Here is a 21,778-nt window from a genome sequence, read left to right on the forward strand (position 1 = left end):
GCTGCCATTGGGTTCTTCTTCGATGACGTTTAACGGCGGTTGACATCAAATTAATGTTGCATTACCGCCATCTACTAGACTGGAGTATAACTCCCTTATACTTTGCTTAAAAAAAAGAAAATAATAATATTTAATCAACAAATGCCCTACCATCTAACCCTACACTCACTAAAACCCACCACCCTACTCCACTATTTAAATCTATCTAGTCCTACCTCAGGCCAACAGCCTGAAAGGACAGGACACCACCACTCAACACACCCTGTAACTCTTCTTTAGTCAAGTCTCCTACACCCAAATGCAGCTGCCACCACAATCTAAATTGTCTGCAACTTACATTCCATCCCTGCAGTACAGTCGATAACCATTGCTATAAACGCTAAAAATCCAATCTTACTGAAGCATATATCACTTGTTGGCCTATCCCTCTGTATTGGTAGAGATCTAGTACTCATACCACTCCTCTCAGGATCCCTCCCCCTTCTTCTACTTTCTTCACTGCCTCAGCATATAACAACTTCTGCACTACTCTAACCCTGGAAACCTCAACCTGCCTCTCTCGCACCAGGCATTTCTGATCCCCAGCCCCATGGGCACCCCTACAATTAACACATACCACTACTTTCCCCAATGCTACACATTCCTTTGTCTCATGCCCTTCTGCACACTTCTCACACCTAGGAACCCCCCTCCTACACACTGCTACCACATGCCCATAAGCTTGACACCTGTAACAATGTAATGTAATCAGCACAAAAGCTCGTACGGGATAACTTATATATCCTAACATCACTTCATCAGGCAAAGACTCAACATCAAAACTTAAAAGAAAAGACAACGACTCTTCTGTTTCACCACTCACGCCAGCCTGTGCGTCTCACCAAACAACGAGCATCACAAACACCAGGAATCTTCCCCTTCAGTTGGTCAACTTTCACATTTACCGCTACCCCAGTAATCACTCCTTTCAATGGCACCCTTTTCTTGAGAGCAAAACAATTCACATCTCTTGTCCCCATTTTTTTAACGTGGAGCGCCTGCTCCCCCTGACCAGCATTAAACCTAGAGGTAAAACCCAGAAATGGTTCCAATTGTTTGTCTATCATTCATATTTCCGTAGGGGATTTTATAACTACTTCATATAAGGTAAGTGTTACGTGTAGGCTTACCTTGACGTGACATTTTGATAACTGTGCAAATCTCTCTCGGACAAGGTAACTTTTATCAATATATTTGCCTGTATATTCGCCCAAAAATGAAATGCTAATTAGCTGCTAATATGGCTATCATACAGAACTACACATCCTGTCTCAAGCTTTGACATAATCACTCAAGGCGCAGGGTGGGAAAGACCTCCACATTTCTCCATGCAAACTCTTACTGACAAGTAGCAAGTAACCTAGCAAGGTCCTCCACTGACTGCACCTTGTTGGGCACGGCTGGCTTCCTCCACTCACATTCCACATCTGTACGGCGGATGTTGTGAACTGCCAAAATAGGCTACACTTATGAGTTCCATGGAGGCATTGGCATGTGGTAGAGAGAATCCCCTGGTCACCAGGGCAGGCCCACTCATTAGGGTGGCATTTTCTGGAACTACACTGACCAAGACACACCTCCAACAACAACAAAACCTCACATAATTCTGCCCAAAAACAATGACAATTTCTCTAAACCAGTGTGGCATATGGGCTTTTTAGGTGAGTGCTGATGCTGCCCTATGATAAGCAGTGCCCACTTTGTCAAAGGCAGGGACACAAAATATTTATCTTGTCCATTCCCAGCGCGCCTCTCCAGGGTGCTGTTGGAGAGACATCGCTGAGGCACTCCACCAAAATTCAGTCAAAAAAATAATCTAATATAAATCATGTAGCAGATATAGCATATGGTAGAAATAGTTTGTGGCCTTTTCTGTAGCCTACAGGCTGGTGATAAAATGTATGACAATGTAATGAGACAGACACTTTTTACATCATGCAGGTTTCTCCAATCAAATAGCCTAACCTAAATGGCGCCCAATCAAATAAAAAATTTGCTGACAACAAACAACATATCCTAAAAACAGGACAGGTCAAAATAAAATGGACAATCAGGCTACTCACAACTGCTGTCCAGGAGTTTCATCCTGTGGGCTAAATTGTCATGATCAGTGGTGTCAAGTTTTTATCAGTAAATCTTTTACGAGCTGATCATAGCAAAAAAGAAAATACTTCTGCATTTCCGCTGTGTAAGCACATTGCAAATAGGCTCAGGATAACTCCTCCTGATAAAGTTGGGTAGCTGATATTCAGAGCTTAAATAGCCAAATTGATTAGTCACAGGAATCAGGACAAATAAAGCCAATGCAATGGCCTGTTTTACAAACAGTGGGCCTACCCCAAGGATGGGAATTCATACAATTCCATTGCTGGCCGACATGGTTGGCTACACCCCAGTAAGCACAGGCCGACGTCTTTTGGACGTCTTTTTTTGGTCCTGTCTGGACTTCTTTTTTGTTGTTGGTGTTTTACAAACGGTAGGCCTACCACATAGATGGGCATTCCTAAAATTAAATTTCAGGTGACACGTTAGGCCAGGGATGGGCAACTCTAGTCCTTTGGGGCCTGATTGGTGTCACACTTTTGCCCCAGCCCTAGCTAGCTAACACATCTGACTCCAATAATGAACTAATCATGATCTTCAGTTTAGAATGCAATTAGTTTCATCAGCTGTGTTGACTAGGGATGGGGGAAAAAGTGTGACATCACTCCGGCCCCCGAGGACTGGACCGACGCTGACGCCTTTTGGAAGTAGCTGTTTCCCTTACCCAGCAAGGGCTGCGGCTTTTGTGTAGCGATAGGCAACGATGCTTCGAGGGTGACTGTTGTCGATGTGTACAGAGGGTCCGTGGTTTAAGCCCAGGTTGGGGCGAGGAGAGGGACGGAAGCAATACTGTTACACCCACATCACTGTGCGTGCCTCCAACTCATCCGCCAACTGTTCAATAAAGATGAATTACATACATCTTTATGTGCACTAACTAATATCATAGTCTATTTAATTTGGGGCTCAACACCTGAGGAATTTGTTTATTTGGATCCCCATTAGCTTTTGCAGAAGCAGTAGCTACTCTTCCTGGGGTCCACAAAAAACACAACAAGTTAAAAACGCTGATACACTAATAGACAAGGACAGTCACACAAATGTAAAATACAATGATATACAAACAATACAAAAAAGATAATGTGTGTGTTAGTGTATGTCTGTGGGTTTGTGTGTGTCCCCTCACAGTCCCTGCCGTTCCATGAGATGTTGTTTAATCCGTTTTTTAAAAGTAATTTTGCTGTTTGCTTGAGTTATTGGAGATGGGAGTTCCATGCGATCATGGAAACTCAAAACACATTAACTAGATAGCTAAACTCTAAATACACTGAACAAAAATATAAACGCAACATGCAACAATTTCTTCATATAAGGAAATCAGTCAATTAAAATACATTAATTAGGCCCTAATCTATGGATTTCACATGACTAGGAAAACAGATATGCATCTGATGGTCACAGATTTGTCTCATGCAGCGGGACACATCTCATGCAGCGGGACCATTCTAGCCAATGAGAGGGCAGATACAGTGGGGGGAAAAAGTATTTAGTCAGCCACCAATTGTGCAAGTTCTCCCACTTAAAAAGATGAGAGAGGCCTGTAATTTTCATCATAGGTACACGTCAACTATGACAGACAAAATGAGAAAATAAATTCCAGAAAATCACATTGTAGGATTTTTAATGAATTTTGTCGTATCGAGTGAGTGGTGGCAATTATTGCTGATAAACAAAGGAGTCCGCTCATACTGAATCCTTGATCATAAGTTTATTCAGATCACAAGCTTCAGCATAAGTGACAGGTGACATGACACCCGGAGAGCGACGCCTCAGAATGGCTGCTCTGCCTCTCTTCTTCGTTTACCCCTATTTATAAACAATGCAAAAGGATGGGCTCCCTCTTCTGGCCAATCACCAGTCTCCCCTGTCTACAACACACTTCCTGTCTGTTGTATGTGGCGTTACACTAAAACATTCCCTTTTGATACTAACATAAACAACATTCCATTTCTTCATGAAAAACATTTAACAAAGACATAATCTTCATATACGACAATTTATTTGCAAATTATGGTGGAAAATAAGTATTTGGTCAATAACAAAAGTTTCTCAATACTTTGTTATATACCCTTTGTTGGCAATGACACAGGTCAAACGTTTTCTGTAAGTCTTCACAAGGTTTTCACACACTGTTGCTGGTATTTTGGCCCATTCCTCCATGCAGATCTCCTCTAGAGCAGTGATGTTTTGGGGCTGTCGCTGGGCAACACGGACTTTCAAATCCCTCCAAAGATTTTCTATGGGGTTGAGATCTGGAGACTGGCTAGGCCCCTCCAGGACCTTGAAATGCTTCTTACGAAGCCACTCCTTCGTTTCCCGGGCAGTGTGTTTGGGATCATTGTCATGCTGAAAGACCCAGCCACGTTTCATCTTCAATGCCCTTGCTGATGATGGAAGGAGGTTTTCACTCAAAATCTCACGATACATGGCCCCATTCATTCTTTCCTTTACACGGATCAGTCGTCCTGGTCCCTTTGCAGAAAAACAGCCCCAAAGCATGATGTTTCAACCCCCATGCTTCACAGTAGGTATGGTGTTCTTTGGAAGCAACTCAGCATTCTTTGTCCTCCAAACACGACGAGTTGAGTTTTTACCAAAAAGTTATATTTTGGTTTCATCTGACCATATGACATTCTCCCAATCCTCTTCTGGATCATCCAAATGCACTCTAGCAAACTTCAGATGGGCCTGGACATGTACTGGCTTAAGCAGGGGGGACACGTCTAGCACTGCAGGATTTGAGTCCCTGGCGGCGTAGTGTGTTACTGATGGTAGGCTTTGTTACTTTGGTCCCAGCTCTCTGCAGGTCATTCACTAGGTCCCCCGTGTGGTTCTGGGATTTTTGCTCACCGTTCTTGTGATCATTTTGACCCCACGGGGTGAGATCTTGCGTGGAGCCCCAGATCGAGGGAGATTATCAGTGGTCTTGTATGTCTTCCATTTCCTAATAATTGCTCCCACAGTTGATTTCTTCAAACCAAGCTGCTTACCTATTGCAGATTCAGTCTTCCCAGCCTGGTGCAGGTCTACAATTTTGTTTCTGGTGTCCTTTGACAGCTCTTTGGTCTTGGCCATAGTGGAGTTTGGAGTGTGACTGTTTGAGGTTGTGGACAGGTGTCTTTTATACTGATAACAAGTTCAAACAGGTGCCATTAATACAGGTAACGAGTGGAGGACAGAGGAGCCTCTTAAAGAAGAAGTTACAGGTCTTTGAGAGCCAGAAATCTTGCTTGTTTGTAGGTGACCAAATACTTATTTTCCACCATAATTTGCAAATAAATTCATTACAAATCCTACAATGTGATTTTCTGGATTTTTTTTTCTCAATTTGTCTGTCATAGTTGACGTGTACCTATGATGAAAATTACAGGCCTCTCTCATCTTTTTAAGTGGGAGAACTTGCACAATTGGTGGCTGACTAAATACTTTTTTCCCCCACTGTACACATGTGAACAACTCCTATATCAAGTCGGGGTTTTTTCAAAGTTGCCAAAATGCCCCCTGCGTCCACTTATATCAGTGCATTCCTAACAACCTAACCTTTACGAAACTTATATTCAATAAAGTAAGTGTCACGTCGCAATTAGCAAAACAAAACATAATTGACCTCCATACAAAACATACTCACTTTGTGGTCTTATTTCGTGGACAGATTTTGGACGGATGGAAAGGTATTTTCCGATGCATATCTTAAGAAGCAACATTGAGAAGTTATTTGGTTTTAGGTTTTATTTATTCGCACCAAAGAAAAGAAGTGAAAGACAAAACAGTACAGATACAATTTTTTTTGTAAAAACGGTGTGCAGTTGAGATTGGAAGCCCAAAAGGTCTTATATGAAAACCACACCACAAATATAACTTGAAAAAAAAAAAAAAAGTTTGTTCAATCAGTTAAAGCATATTATTTATAATTGTACATGAAATACTCAGTATACAATAAAAAACATGTTTGATTAAGTGTGTGTGTGTGCGTGTGAGAGTTAGGCTACATGGAGGGGATTATTGGGTAGTTTGGTTCATCAGGCTGACCCCCAGTCTTCGCTTGAAGTTTTTTGGTATTTTATTAGGATCCCCATTAGCTGTTGCAAAAGCAGCAGCTACTCTTCCTGGGGTCCACACAAAACATGACATAATAGAGAACATTAATAGACAAGAACAGCTCAAGGACAGAACTACATAAAAACATTTTTTAAAGGCACACGTAGCCTACATATCAATACATACACACAAACTATCTAGGTCAAATAGGGGAGAGGCTTTGTGCCGTGAGGTGTTGCTTTATCTGTTTTTTTAAACCAGGTTTGCTGTTTATTTGAGCAATATGAGATGGAACGTAGTTCCATGCAATAATGGCTCTATATAATACTGTACGCTTTCTTGAATTTGTTCTGGATTTGGGGACTGTGAAAAGACCCCTGGTGGCATGTCAAATCAAATCAAATTGTATTTGCCACATGCGCCGAATAGAACAGGTGTAGACCTTACAATGAAATGCTTACTTACAAGCCCTTAACCAACAATGCAGTTTTAAGTAAAAAATAATTAAAGAGCAGCAGTAAAATAGAATAACAGTAGGGAGGCTATATACAGGGGGTAACGGTACAGAGTCAATGTGCGGGGGCACCGGTTAGTCGAGGTAATTGAGGTAATATGTACATGTGGGTAGAGGTAAAGTGACTATGCATAAATAATCAAGAGTGTAACAGCAGCGTAAAAGAGGGGGTGGGGTGGGGTGGGGGGGGAACAATGCAAATAGTCCCGGTAGCCATTATTAGCTGCTCAGGAGTCTTATGGCTTGGGGGTAGAAGCTGTTAAGAAGCCTTTTGGACCTAGACTTGGCGCTCCGGTACCGCTTGCCGTGCGGTAGCAGAGAGAACAGTCTATGACTAGGGTGGCTGGAGTCTTTGACAATTTTTAGGGCCTTTCTCTGACACCACATGGTATAGAGGTCCTGGATGGCAGGACACTTGGCCCCAGTGATGTACTGGGCCATACGCACTACCCTCTGTAGTGCCATGCGGTCGGAGGCCAAGCAGTTGCCATACCAGGCGGTGATGCAACCAGTCAGAATGCTCTCGATGGTGCAGCTGTAACTTTTTGAGGATCTGAGGACCCATGCCAAATCTTTTCAGTCTCCTGAGGGGGAATAGGCTTTGTTGAGCCCTCTTCAAGACTGTCTTGGTGTGTTTGGACCATGATAGTTTGTTGGTGATGTGGACACCAAGGAACTTGAAGCTCTCAACCTGTTCCACTACAGCCCTGTCGATGAGAATGGGGGCGTGCTCAGTCCTGTAGTCCACAATCATCTCCTTTGTCTTGATCACATTGAGGGAGAGGTTGTTATCCTGGCACCACACGGCCAGGTCTCTGACCTCCTCCCTATAGACTGTCTCATCGTTGTCGGTGATCAGGCCTACCACTGTTGTGTCGTCTGCAAACTTAATGATGGTGTTGGAGTCGTGCCTGGCCATGCAGTCATGGGTGAACAGGGAGTACAGGATGGGACTGAGCACGCACCCCTGAGGGGCCCCCATGTTGAGGATCAGCGTGGCAGATGTGTTGTTACCTACCCTTACCAGCTGGGGGCGGCCCATCAGGAAGTCCAGGATCCAGTTGCAGAGGGAGGTGTTTAGTCCCAGGGTCCTTAGCTTAGTGATGAGCTTTGATGGCAATGGTGTTGAACGTTGAGCTGTAGTCAATTAATAGCATTCTCATGTAGGTGTTCCTCTTGTCCAGGTGGGAAAGGGCAGTGTGGAGTGCAATAGAGATTGTATCATCTGTGGATCTGTTGGGGCGGTATGCAAATAGGAGTGGGAATAGGGTTTCTGGGATAATGGTGTTGATGTGAGCCATGACCAGCCTTTCAAAGCACTTCATGGCTACAGATGTGAGTGCTGCGGGTCGGTAGTCATTTAGGCAGGTTATCTTAGTGTTCTTGGGCACAGGGACGATGGTGGTCTGCTTGAAACATGTTGGTATTACAGACACAGTCAAGGACATGTTGAAAATGTCAGCGAAGACACTTGCCAGTTGGTCAGCGCATGCTCGGAATACACGTCCTGGTAATCTGTCTGGCCCTGCGGCCTTGTGAATGTTAACCTGCTTAAAAGTCTTACTCACATCGGATACGGAGAGCGTGATCACATAGTCATCCGGAACAGCTGATGCTCTCATGCATGCTTCAGTGTCGTTTGCCTCGAAGCGAGGCGTAAGTGTGTGGGGTAAGTGTGTGTGTCAGAGCTGTGTGTAAGTTGACTATGCAAACACATTTGGGATTTTCAACACGTTTCTTATAAAAAGAAGAAGTGATGCAGTCAGTCTCTCCTCAACTCTTAGCCAAGAGAGACTGGCATGCATTGTATTTATATCAGCCCTCTGATTGCAATGAAGAGCAAGATGTGCCGCTCTTTTCTGGGCCAGCTGCAGCTTAACTAGGTCTTTCCTTGCAGCACTCGACCACACGACTGGACAATAATCAAGATAAGACAAAACTAGAGCCTGTAGAACTTTTTGGAGTGTGGTGTCAAAAAAGCAGAGCATCTCTTTATTATGGACAAACCTCTCCCCATCTTTACAACCATTTAATCTATATGCTTTGACCATGACAGTTTACAATCTAAGGTAACGCCAAGTAATTTAGTCTCCTCAACTTGTTCAACAGCCACACCATTCCTTATCAGATTCAGCTGAGGTCTAGAATTTAGGGAATGATTTGTACCAAATACAATGCTCTTAGCTTTAGAGATGTTCAGGACCCGTTTATTACTGGCCACCCATTCCAAAACAGACTGCAACTCTTTGTTAAGGGTTTCAGTGACTTCATTAGCTGTGGTTGTTGATGTGTATATGGTTGAATCATCAGCATACATGGACACACATGCTTTGTTTAATGCCAGTGACAGGTCATTGGTAAAAAATAGAAAAGAGTAGAGGGCCTAGAGAGCTGCCCTGCGGTACACCACACTTTACATGTTTGACATTAGAGAAGCTTTCATTAAAGAAAACCCTTTGTGTTCTATTAGATATGTAGCTCTGAATCCACAATATGGCAGAGGTTGAAAAGCCATAACACATATATTTTCAACAACAGGTTATGGTCAATAATATCAAAGGCTGCACTGAAATCTAACAGTACAGCTCCCACAATCTTCTTATTATCAATTTCATTCAACCAATCATCAGTCATTTGTGTCAGTGCAGTAAATGTTGAGTGCCCTTCTCTATAAGCATGCTGAAAGTCTGTTGTTAATTTGTTTACAGAGAAATAGCATTGTATTTGGTCAAACACAACTTTTTCCAACAGTTTGCTAAGAGCTGGCAGCAAGCTTATAGGTCTGCTGTTAGCACCAGTTGAGGCCGCTTTACCACTCTTGGGTAGCGGAATTACTTTGGCTTCCCTCCAGGCCTGAGGACAATGACTTTCCTCTAGGCTCAGATTAAAGATATGACAGATAGGAGTGGCTATAGAGTCAGCTTCCATCCTCAGTAGCCTCCTATATACGTTTTCAATGCCAGGAGGTTTGTCATTAATGATCGATAACAATAATTTTTCCACCTCTACCACACTAACTTTACAAAATTCAAACCTGCAATGCTTTTCTTTCATCATTTGTTTTTTTATGCATAAATACGATGGCTCACTGGTCGTTGTTGGCATTTCCTGCCTAAGTTTGCCCACTTTGCCAATTAAGTAATCATTAAAATAATTGGCAACATCAAATGGTTTTGTGATGAATAAGCCATCTGATTCGATGAAAGATAGAGTTGAATGTCTTTCTGTCCATAATTTCATTTAAAGTACCATCATTCTTTATATCATTGATCTTGGCTTCATAATACAGTTTCTTCTTCTTTTTGTTGAGTTTAGTCACATAATTTCTCAATTTGCAGTAAGTCAGCCAGTCAGATGTGCAGCCAGACTTATTAGCCACTCCTTTTGCCCCATCTCTTTCAACCATACAGTTTTTCAATTCCTCATCAATCCATGGAGCCTTAACAGTTCTAACAGTCAGTTTCTTAACAGGTGCCTGTTTATCAATAATTGGAAGAAGCGATTTCATAAATTCATAAAGTGCAGCGTCTGGATGCTCCTTATTAATCACACCAGACCAACAAAAGTTTTTAACATCATCCACATAAGAATCACAGCAAAATCTTTTGTATGATCTCTTATACAATATTTTAGGCCCAGCTGTTGGAACTTTGCCTTTCCTGGATATAGCCACTGCATCCAATGGGTACGGATACAGCTTTATAACAAAGTTCTACAGTATTAGTACAAATGTGATCGATACATGTGGATGATTTTGTTCCTGTAGTGTTTGGAAACACCCTGGTAGGTTGATTAATAACCTGAACCAGATTACAGGCACTGGTTACAATGAGAAGCTTCCTCTTGAGCGGACAGCTTGATGAAAACCAATCAATATTCAGGTCCCAAGAAAGTAGACCTCTCTGTTTATATCACATACACTATCAAGCATTTCACACATATTATTTAGATTTACATTTTAGTCATTTATCATCTTATCCAGAGCAACTTACAGTTAGTGAATGCATACATTTTTCATACTGGCCCCCCGTGGGAATCGAACCCACAACCCTGGTGTTGCAAGCGCCATGCTCTACCAACTGAGCTACAGGAGGCCTTTAGATACTGACTGTTCGCACCTGGTGGCCTATAGCAACACCCCAAAAGAAAAGGCTTTAGATGTGCCAAGTGAACCTGCAACCACAACACTTCAATAACACTTGACATAAGATCTTCTCTAAGCATTACAGGGATATGGCTCTGAATATATACAGCAACACCTCCCCCATAACCATTTCTGTCTCTTCTATATATGTTATATCCTTGTATTGCTACTGCTGTATCATCAAATTAATTATCTAAGTGAGTCTCATAAATTGCTAAGCAAGTTATTGATTTCATTAGCCTTATTTCTATGGCTACATATATTAATATGGGCTATTTTCAGCCCTTTCCTGGGTAGCTTATCAGAGATAGACATAATACTGAAAAGAGCAAACAAAGCAAGAGTAAAATATAGGCTAGCTGCTACGCCAAATAGCTCCTCAGACCCGTCCTTGGTCGGCAAGATCACTGGACAGAGACTAGCAATCCCAGCAACTGATGCCAACTGCGTTGCGGGATCCAAACAAAAAAGTTAGCTAGCTACTAAGAACTTTCCAATACTCTTTCAAAACAACATACTTTAGTATCAAATACACTAATGTCAACCTTTAACAAGACAGGAGGACTGACTGTGTATAAGATTTGTTATTGAGGTTTTGGCAATGTGAAGATAAGAATTCCAGAGTATGGTACCTCTGTATCTGATAGAGAATTGACTATGTGAGGTGCGGCAGTGGGGAGGGTGAAGATTATCGCAGTGTCTTGTGTTATATAGATGGATTTCAGAATTAACCTGGAAGAATCTCCATTGAAGGGTTTAGGTAAAATGTCTGGGAGATATGAGTATTTGTAGATGAAAGTGCATAATTGGCGTACATTAATGTCGTAAATAGACACGATATTGAATTTCTTAAACAAAGGTGCAGATGGAGCCAGGTAATTCGAGGAGGTGGCTAGTCTTGCAAATATCTTTTGAATGATGAGTAATTTGTGTAGGAAGGAGGCATAGAGTGCATTCGGAAAGTATTCAGACCCACATTCTGTTACTTTACAGCCTTATTCTAAAATTGATTAAATTGATTTTTTTCTCATCAATCTGCACAAGTGCCTCAACAAACATTTCTAAACCTGTTTTTGCTTCGTTATTATTACATTTTTGCAAATTTATTTTAAAAAAGAACTGAATAATTACCTTTACATAAGTATTCAGACCCTTTACTCAGTACTTTGTTGAAGCACTTTTGGCAGCGATTACAGCCTCGAGTCTTCTTGGGTATGACGCTATAAGCTTGGCACACCTGTATTTGGGGAGTTTCTCCCATTATTCTCTGCAGATCCTCTCAAGCTCTGTCAGGTTGGATGGGGAGTGTCGCTCTCAGCTATTTTCAGGTCTCTCCAGAGATGTTCGATCGGGTTCAAGTCCGGGCTCTGGCTGGGCCACTCAATGACATTCAGAGACTTGTCCCGAAGGCACTCCTGCGTTGTCTTGGCTGTGTGCTTAGGGTCGTTGTCCTGTTGGAAGGTGAACCTTCACCCCAGTCTGAGGTCTTGAGCGCTCTGGAGCAAGTTTTCATCAAGGATCTCTCTGTACTTCTCTCCGTTCATCTTTCTCTGTATCCTGATTAGTGTCCCAGTCCCTGCCTCTGAAAAACATCCCCATAGCATGATGCTGCCACCACCATGCTTCATCATAGAGATGGTGCCAGGTTTATTCCAGACGTGACGCTTGGAATTCAGGCCAAACAGTTCAATCTTGTTTCTCATGGTCTGAGAGTCCTTTAGGTGCCTTTTGGCAAACTCCAAGTGGGCTGTCATGTGCCTTTTACTGAGGAGTGGCTTCTGTCTGGCCACTCTACTATAAAGGCTTGATTGGTGGAGTGCTGCAGAGATTGGTTGTCCTTTTGGAAGGTTCTCCCATCGCCACAGAGGAACTCTGGAGCTGTCAGAGTGACCATCGGGCTCTTAGACACCACCCTGACCAAGGCCCTTCTCCCCCGATTGCTCAGTTTGGAAGGGCAGCCAGCACAAGGAAGAGTGTTGGTGGTTCCAAACTTCTTCCATTTAAAAATGATGGAGGACGCTGTGTTCTTGGGGACCTTCAATGCTGCAGAAAGGTTTTGGTACTCTTCCCCAGATCTGTGCCTTGATATAATCCTGTCTCGGAGCTCTATGTACAATTCCTTCGACCTCATGGCTTGGTTTTTGCTCTGATATGCACTGTCAACTGTGGGACCTTATAATAGACAGGTGTGCCTTTCCAAATCATGTCCAATCAATTGAATTTACCACAGGTTGACTCCAATCAAGTTGTAGAAACATCTCAAGGATGATCAATGTAAACAGGATGCACCTGAGCTCAATTTCGAGTCTCATAGCAAAGGGTCTGAATATTTATGTAAATAAGGTATTTCTGTTTTTTATTTATAAGACATTTCCCTACATTTTCAAAAACCTGTTTTTGCTTTGTCATTATAGGGAATTGTGTGTAGATTAAATAAAAATGTTTCCTCATCAATCTATTTTAAAATAAGGCTGTAACGTAACAGAATGTGGGAAAAGTTAAGGGGTCTGAATACTTTCCGAATGCACTGTATGTACTGGCCCAGACAATATTGCAATAAATGAGATATGGGTAAATTAAACTATAGAGTTAGAAAGCAAGCCTGATGAACCAAACCACTAATCTTTCTGATGATACCAACAGATCGTCACTTTGCAACAGACAAATTGAATAGGATCTTTCCAGGATAATTTTTCATCAATTAGAACTCAGAGGAATCTAGTGGGTGTGACTTGTTCCATTTTATTCCCTCCAATTGATACTCTGGCTCTTTATTATTATTATTATTATTTATTTTTTTACAATGTTTCTTATTCTTACTAGTGAATACAATGAAGTTAGATTTTTTTAACATTTCAAGATTTTTTAAAATATCTGGAACCATTCAGAAAATTTGGCCATACCTGAGTTGGTGTCATTAATTAGTGAATCAAAATTCTTGAGAGATAAAATCAAATTGTTATCATCAGCAAAGAGACTGGGAAGTACCGTAGATTTGAGCCAATGTGAGCAAGACCTTTAAACAGGTCAACATTCACAAGGCCGTGGGGCCAGACGGATTACCAGGACGTGTACTCAGAGCATGTGCAGACCAACTGGCAAGTGTCTTCACTGACATTTTCAACCTCTCCCTGACCGAGTCTGTAATACCTACATGTTTCAAGCAGACCACCATAGTCCCTGTGCCCAAGAAAGCGAAGGTAACCTGCCTAAATGACTACCGCCCCATAGCACTCGTGTCGGTAGCCATGAAGTCCACCATCATCCCGGAAACCCTACACCCACTCCAATTCGCATACTGCCCCAACAGATCCACAGATGATGCAATCTGAATCGCACTCCACACTGCCGTTTCCCACCTGGACAAATGGAACACCTATGTGAGAATGCTGTTCATTGATTACAGCTCAGCGTTCAACACCATAGTGCCCACAAAGCTCATCACTAAGCTAAGGACCCTGGGACTAAACGCCTCCCTCTGCAACTGGATCCTGGACTTCCTGACGGGCCGCCCCCAGGTGGTAAGGGTAGGCAACAACACATCTGCCATGCTGATCCTCAACACGGAGGCCCCTCAGGGGTGAGTACTTAGTCCCCTCCTGTACTCCCTGTTCACCCACGACTGCGTGGCCAAGCACGACTCCAACACCATCATTAAGTTTGCTGACGACACAATGGTGGTAGGCCTGATCACCGACAACGATGAGACAGCCTATAGGGAGGTCAGAGACAATGCCTTTTCCCCCTCAGGAGACTGAAAAGATTTGGCATGGGTCCTCAGATCCTCAAAAAGTTATACAGCTGCACCATCGAGAGCATCCTGACCAGTTGCATCACTGCCTGGTATGGCAACTGCTCGGCATCCGACCGTAAGGTGCTACAGAGGGTAGTGCGTACGGCCAAGCTTCCTGCCATCCAGGACCTATATACTAGGCGGTGTCAGAGGAAGGCCCAAAAAATTGTCAAAGACTCCAGTCACCCAAGTCATAGACTGTTCTCTCTGCTACCGCACGGCAAGCGGTACCGGAGTGCCAAGTCTAGGTCCAAAAGGCTCCTTAACAGCTTCTACCCCCAAGACTGCTGAACAATTAATCAAATAGCCACCTGGACTATTTGCATTGACCCCCGACCCTTGTTTTTACACTGCTGCTCCTCGCTGTTTATTATCTATGCAGTCACTTTACCCCTACCTACATGTACAAATGACCTCGACTAACCTGTACCCCCGCACATTGACTCAGTACCCCCTGTATATAGCCTAGTTAGTTATTTTATTGTTTTACTTTTTATTTGTTACTTTAGTTTATTTAGTAAATATTCTAAATATTCTAAAAACTCTATTTTCTTAAAACTGCATTGTTGGTTAAGGGCTTGTAAGTAAGCACTTCACGGTAAGGTCTACACCTGTTGTCTTCAGCGCATGTGACAAATAAAATTTGATTTGACACCGCACCAAGGGCATCGATACAGATTAGGAATAACGAAGGTCCAATTATCAAACCCTGTGGAACACCACAGGATATATTGGCCCTGGTAGATGCACAGCAGTTTGCATAAACAAATTGTTCTCCATCATAAACATAACTACATAACAAATTATATGTATGATCATGAAAACCGTAATAATGCAATTTAGAAAGTAATATTTAATGATCTACCGTGTCAAACGCTTTGGATAAATCTAACGATGCCAAGAACGTATTCATTGTTGTTAAGGGCTGTAAAGATTTTATCCACAAGTTGCAAAAGAGCCATATCTGTGGAGTAGTTTTTACAAAAACCATATTGGTGCTCATATACAATGCTCAAAAAAATTAAGGGAACACTAAAATAACACATCCTAGATCTGAATGAATGAAATAATCTTATTAAATACTTTTTTCTTTACATAGTTGAATGTGCTGACAACAAAATCACACAAAAATTATCAATGGAAATCAAATGTATCAACCCATGGAGGTCTGGATTTGGAGTCACCCTCAAAATTAAAGTGGAAAACCACACTACAGGCTGATCCAACTTTGATGTAATGTCCTTAAAACAAGTCAAAATGAGGCTCAGTAGTGGGTGTGGCCTCCACGTGCCTGTATGACCTCCCTACAACGCCTGGGCATGCTCCTGATGAGGTGGCGGATGGTCTCCTGAGGGATCTCCTCCCAGACCTGGACTAAAGCATCCGCCAACTCCTGGACAGTCTGTGGTGCAACGTGGCGTTGGTGGATGGAGCGAGACATGATGTCCCAGATGTGCTCAATTGGATTCAGGTCTGGGGAACGGGCGGGCCAGTCCATAGCATCAATGCCTTCCTCTTGCAGGAACTGCTGACACACTCCAGCCACATGAGGTCTAGCATTGTCTTGCATTAGGAGGAACCCAGGGCCAACCGCACCAGCATATGGTCTCACAAGGGGTCTGAGGATCTCATCTCGGTACCTAATGGCAGTCAGGCTACCTCTGGCGAGCACATGGAGGGCTGTGCGGCCCCCCAAAGAAATGCCACCCCACACCATGACTGACCCACCGCCAAACCGGTCATGCTGGAGGATGTTGCAGGCAGCAGAACGTTCTCCACGGCGTCTCCAGACTCTGTCACGTGCTCAGTGTGAACCTGCTTTCATCTGTGAAGAGCACAGGGCGCCAGTGGCGAATGACAAACGTCCTGTACTGTGTTGGGCTGTAAGCACAACCCCCACCTGTGGACGTCGGGCCCTCATACCACCCTCATGGAGTCTGTTTCTGACCGTTTGAGCAGACACATGCACATTTGTGGCCTGCTGGAGGTCATTTTGCAGGGCTCTGGCAGTGCTCCTCCTGCTCCTCCTTGCACAAAGGTGGAGGTAGCAGTCCTGCTGCTGGGTTGTTGCCCTTCTACGGCCTCCTCCACGTCTCCTGATGTACTGGCCTGTCTCCTGGTAGCGCCTCCATGCTCTGGACACTACACTGACAGACACAGCAAACCTTCTTGCCACAGCTCGCATTGATGTGCCATTCTGGATGAGCTGCACTACCTGAGCCACTTGTGTGGGTTGTAGACTCCGTCTCATGCTACCACTAGAGTGAAAGCACCGCCAGCATTCAAAAGTGACCAAAACATCAGCCAGGAAGCATAGGAACTGAGAAGTGGTCTGTGGTCACCACCTGCAAAACCAGTCCTTTATTGGGGGTGTCATGCTAATTGCCTATAATTTCCACCTGTTGTCTATTCCATTTGCACAACAGCATGTGAAATTTGTCAATCAGTGTTGCTTCCTAAGTGGACAGTTTGATTTCACAGAAGTGTGATTGACTTGCGAGTTACATTTCAGTGTTCCCTTTATTTTTTTGAGCAGTGTAGAAACCAAATTGGTGCTCATATAGAATACAGTGTTGAAACCATATTGGTGCTCATGTAGAATACAGTGTTGAAACCATATTGGTGCTCATGTAGAATACAGTGTCTCTTATACAACAATTTTTATAGGATTTTAGAAAAACATGGTAGTACAGATATTATTGACTCTTACTTTCCTGATTCCATTTGAAAGGTACATGAAAGGGGACACCGCAACAACAGAGTGCTTAAGTAAAAGATATTCAGTCAACGTTTTGTTTATATTTAATTTATTGATTACATGGGTAACGCCAGGGCGGCAACAAGCTAAAAACATGGGTATCCATCTGTACAACCAGAATGTTTATAGGAATATCTGGGATAAGTGTTTTGTGGTCTGCTGTGGTCGATTTCTCACAAGGAGAAAAGAGCAGTCTCAGTCCATTATTCTTCCGCCTCCCTCCATGGTTTGGGCTGGACCTTCCCAACTGGAGACAGATTCCATGTGATGCCGGTTTGTGTTAGTACCTGAAAACGAGGACAGATGTTGCGCATCACAAATAACGACTGAAATTAGTGTGTACACAGCACGTTAGGATTGATGTTGATGTGGGGAAGGAATAATACACACAAGAAAGACTAGGATATACAAATGTTATACATTCTTCTATACCACAAGGTGTTTAAGGCCTACTAGAAATTGGCACAACAAAGAGATTAAAATAAACATACAAATCCCCAGACAGACACACAGAACACGAATCCTCCGATCATCATGCCAGTGCCATACTTGGCATGGAATTCGGGGGCATGTGTCGAACTGAGCCTCACATGACGGGCACCTTGTCCTGCATTGAATAGATAAAACAAAATGTAACTGCAATGTTGGGGCAGGGCACAACATCCACACAGTAAGTGAATGTCAGTGATTCAGAGGTTATACTGATAACACAGGCGTAAGATAATGAACAGGCTACGGAATTCAAACCTGTCTGTTTTAGCACCCCTGGACTTCTCTAATCTTATCCAAAGAGTGGTGGGATGGAATGTCAAGATTACTTCTGCACGGACTATTACATTGTCATGTTGGATTGTTCAATTAAAAAGTCCCTCGGTATCTGACTTTAACACCACAATGTCTTTGTGTATGTTAAATGGTGCAATCGCTAACCAACACATGACCCTGGGGATGGGGTGACGTGAGGACAGCTAGCTAGAAGGCAAGTTGACATTGGAAGTGACCATCTAATTGTCTCACTGCCTGTAAATGAGTGTCAAGGCAAACTAAGCTAACAATGACAAATTGCATGAAACAGAAAAAATGGCATGAAACAGAATGACCAATGTTCAAAGTTAAGTAGCGTTAGCTAAGTAAAGAACCGCCAACAGCTAGCTAGCGAACGCAAGCCAACTACTAGTAGATTGATAGATACTACTACAATCACTGTCAATTTACAAGCGCTAACGTAATATGGTTACGGTAGCTAGGCTAGCTCGCTACAGACAGCTAGCTGCCAGATAGTTTAAGTAAGTAAGGACAGTCACTTAATCCACTGAAAAATAATTGCTAGTTTAGAGAAATGTTCAAACAGACACAAGATGAAGGAGCAGCTATCACTTTTAAACGATCTCTTACCGGAGACGTTCAGAGCTGCTTTAGCAAACCGAAGCATGTTGGCTCGACTAGAGTTTGTAGATACCCTTGAAAATCAAAACGGAAGAGCATTCATGACAAATACCGGAAACGGTTTAAAACGTACTCATACGCGCATGCTCATAATTTATCGCGCTAAACCTGATCGGTTTGTGCTATCTGGGAACCGGACGTCCCAACCCGAAACCTTAATACTAGCCTTAAATCCTACCCTAACCTTAACCATAACCCTTGCCTTAACCATTTTACTTTTAAACTTCAATGGGGTAACGTCAGAGTTGGGACGTCCCAAGGATACCGGATAGCAAGGACCAAACGTGATCAGCTATTTTTAGCAACTTTAGAAACTGTTCATACTTCAAGTCAAATCAAATTGTATTCGTCACATGCTTCGTAAACAACAGGTGTGGACTAACAGTGAAATGCTTACGGCTCTTCCCAACAATGCAGAGAGAAAGAAAATAGATAAATAATACAAAAGTAAAACACGAAATAATAAAAGTAATAATAGATACACGAGTAACGATAACTTTGCTATATACAAGGGGTACCAGTACCGAGTCAATGTGCAGGGCTACGAGGTAATTGGCGTAGATATGTACATATACTAGGAATAAAGTGGCAGATAGTAAACAGTAGCAGCAGCTTATGTGATGAGTCAAAAAAGTTAGTTAAAAAAGGGTCAATGCAGATAGTCCGGGTAGCTATTTGGTTAACTATTTAACTAACTATTTAGCTGTCTTATGGCTTGGGGTAGATGCGGTTCAAGGTCCTGTTGGTTCCAGATTTGGTGTATCGGTACCGAATGCCGTGCGGTAGCAGAGAGAACAGTCTATGACTTGGGTGGCTGGAGTCTTTGACAATTTTTAGGGCCTTCCTCTGACACCGCCTGCTATAGAGGTCCTGGATGGTATTGAGCACAGCCCCAGTGATGTACTGGGCCGTCTGCACTACCCTCTGTAGCACTTTGCGGTCGGGTGCCAAGCATTTGCCATACCAAAGCGGTGATGCAGCCAGTCAAGATGCTCTCAATGGTGCAGCTGTAGAACCTTTTGAGGATCTGAGGGCCCATGCCAAATCTTTTCAGCCTCCTGAGGGGGAAGATGCATTGTCGTGCTCTTTTCACGACTGTGTTGGTGTGTTTGGACCATGATAGATCCTTAGTGATGTGGACACCGAGGAACTTGAAGCTCTTGAACTGCTCCACTACAGCCCCGTCGATGTGAATGGGGACATGCTCGTCCCTCTGTTTCCTATAGTAAACGATCAGCTCCTTTGTCTTGCTGACGTTGAGGAAGATGTTGTTGTCCTGGCACCACACTGCCAGGTCTCTAACCTCCTCCCTATAGGCTATCTCATCGTCGTGATCAGGCCTACCAATGTTGTGTCTTCAGCAAACTTAATGATGGCGTTAGAGTCGTGCTGGAGACATTAGCAGAAACCTTTTTAATATGACAAATCACAGGGTATCCAAGGCCTACTCTGCTGACACTGACAAACAGATCAATAAAAACTACCTTGTCTTGAATGCAACCATCTAGGCCTAAGAAAAGCGGAGACACACATTTTACAATATGACGTCCAACTAGCCTAAAGGAGGGCATTATTGTCCAAAGTAACTCTCCAGTGGCACTGACCTAATGTGTTGACTATTGGTTGTTTCAGCCCAACAATAGATTACATATTTATATGACACTAAAACACCTGAATGAATTAAACACAACCAAACAATCAAGAGCCCTGATGGTATACAGTGCCTTCAGAAAGTATTCATACCCCTTGACTTATTCCACATTTGTGGTGTTACAGCCTGAATTCAAAACTGATTAAATATATTTTTTTTCTCACCCATCTACACACAATACCCCATCATGACAAAGTAAAACTATGTTTTTAGACATTTTTGCAAATTTATTGAAAATGAAATACAGATATATCTCATTAACATAAGTATTCACACCCCTGAGTCAATACATGTTAGAATCACCTTTGGCAGAGATTACAGCTGTGAGTCTTTTTGGGTATGTCTGTATCACCGCCTGGTACGGCAACTGCACCGCCCGCAACCGCAGGGCTCCAGAGGGTGGTGTGGTCTGCCGAACGCATTACCGGGGGCAAACTACCCGCCCTCCAGGACACCTACAGTACCCGATGTCACAGGAAGGCCAAAAAGATCATCAAGGACATCACCACCCAAGCCACTGCCTGTTCACCCCGCTATCGTCCAGAAGGCGAGGTCAGTACAGGTGCATCTAAGCTGGGACCGAGAGAATGAAAAACAGCTTCTATCTCAAGGCCATCAGACTGTTAAATAGCCATCACTAGCACATTAGAGGCTGCTGCTACCTATTGAAATCACTGGCCACTTTAAGAAATGGAACACCAGTCACTTTAATAATGTTTACATTTCTTGCATTACTCATCTCATATGTATATACTTTATTCTATAATATTCTGCTGTATCTTAGTCCATGCCGCTCTGTCATTGCTTGTCCATATATGTATTCTAAATTCCATTCCTTACTTAGATTTGTGTGTATTGGGTATATGTTGAAATTGTTAGATATTACTTGTTAGATATTACTGTCGGAGCTAGAAGTACAAGCATTTCACCAGACCCGCAAAAACATCTACTAAACACGTGTATGTGACAAATAAAATTTGATTTGATTTGAAGAGCTTTGCACACCTGGATTGTACAATATTTGCCCATTATTCTATTCAAAATTATTAAAGCTCTGTCAAATTGGTTGTTGATCATTGCTAGACAACCATTTTCAAGTCTTACCATAGATTTTCAAACAGATTTAAGTAAAAACTGAACTAGGCCACTTAGGAACATTCACTGTTGTCTTGGTAAGCAACTCCAGTGTAGATTTGATCTTGTGTTTTAGGTTATTGAACCAGGTTTCTCTCTAGGATTTTGTCTGTGCTTAGCTCCATTTTGTTTCTTTTTTATCCTGAACCACATTCCAA

At 42.8% G+C, this 21,778-nt stretch overlaps 1 protein-coding gene across 1 annotated transcript; it reads right to left on the reverse strand.

Annotated features, from left to right (window-relative positions):
• Positions 1-17,421: 17,421 nt before the first annotated feature.
• Positions 17,422-18,891, reverse strand: LOC121580206 (cytochrome c oxidase subunit 7B, mitochondrial). Its single transcript, XM_041895264.2, has 3 exons — positions 18,785-18,891; positions 17,881-17,996; positions 17,422-17,676 (listed from the first exon to the last, which is right to left on the reverse strand). The coding sequence occupies exons 1-3, from the start codon at positions 18,819-18,821 to the stop codon at positions 17,593-17,595; spliced, it is 237 nt and encodes a 78-aa protein (XP_041751198.2). The 5' UTR covers positions 18,822-18,891; the 3' UTR covers positions 17,422-17,592.
• Between the last annotated feature and the right edge of the window lie 2,887 nt (positions 18,892-21,778).

Source organism: Coregonus clupeaformis, chromosome 13, assembly GCF_020615455.1.
Source record: "Coregonus clupeaformis isolate EN_2021a chromosome 13, ASM2061545v1, whole genome shotgun sequence".
NCBI classification, from domain to species: Eukaryota; Metazoa; Chordata; class Actinopteri; order Salmoniformes; family Salmonidae; genus Coregonus; species Coregonus clupeaformis.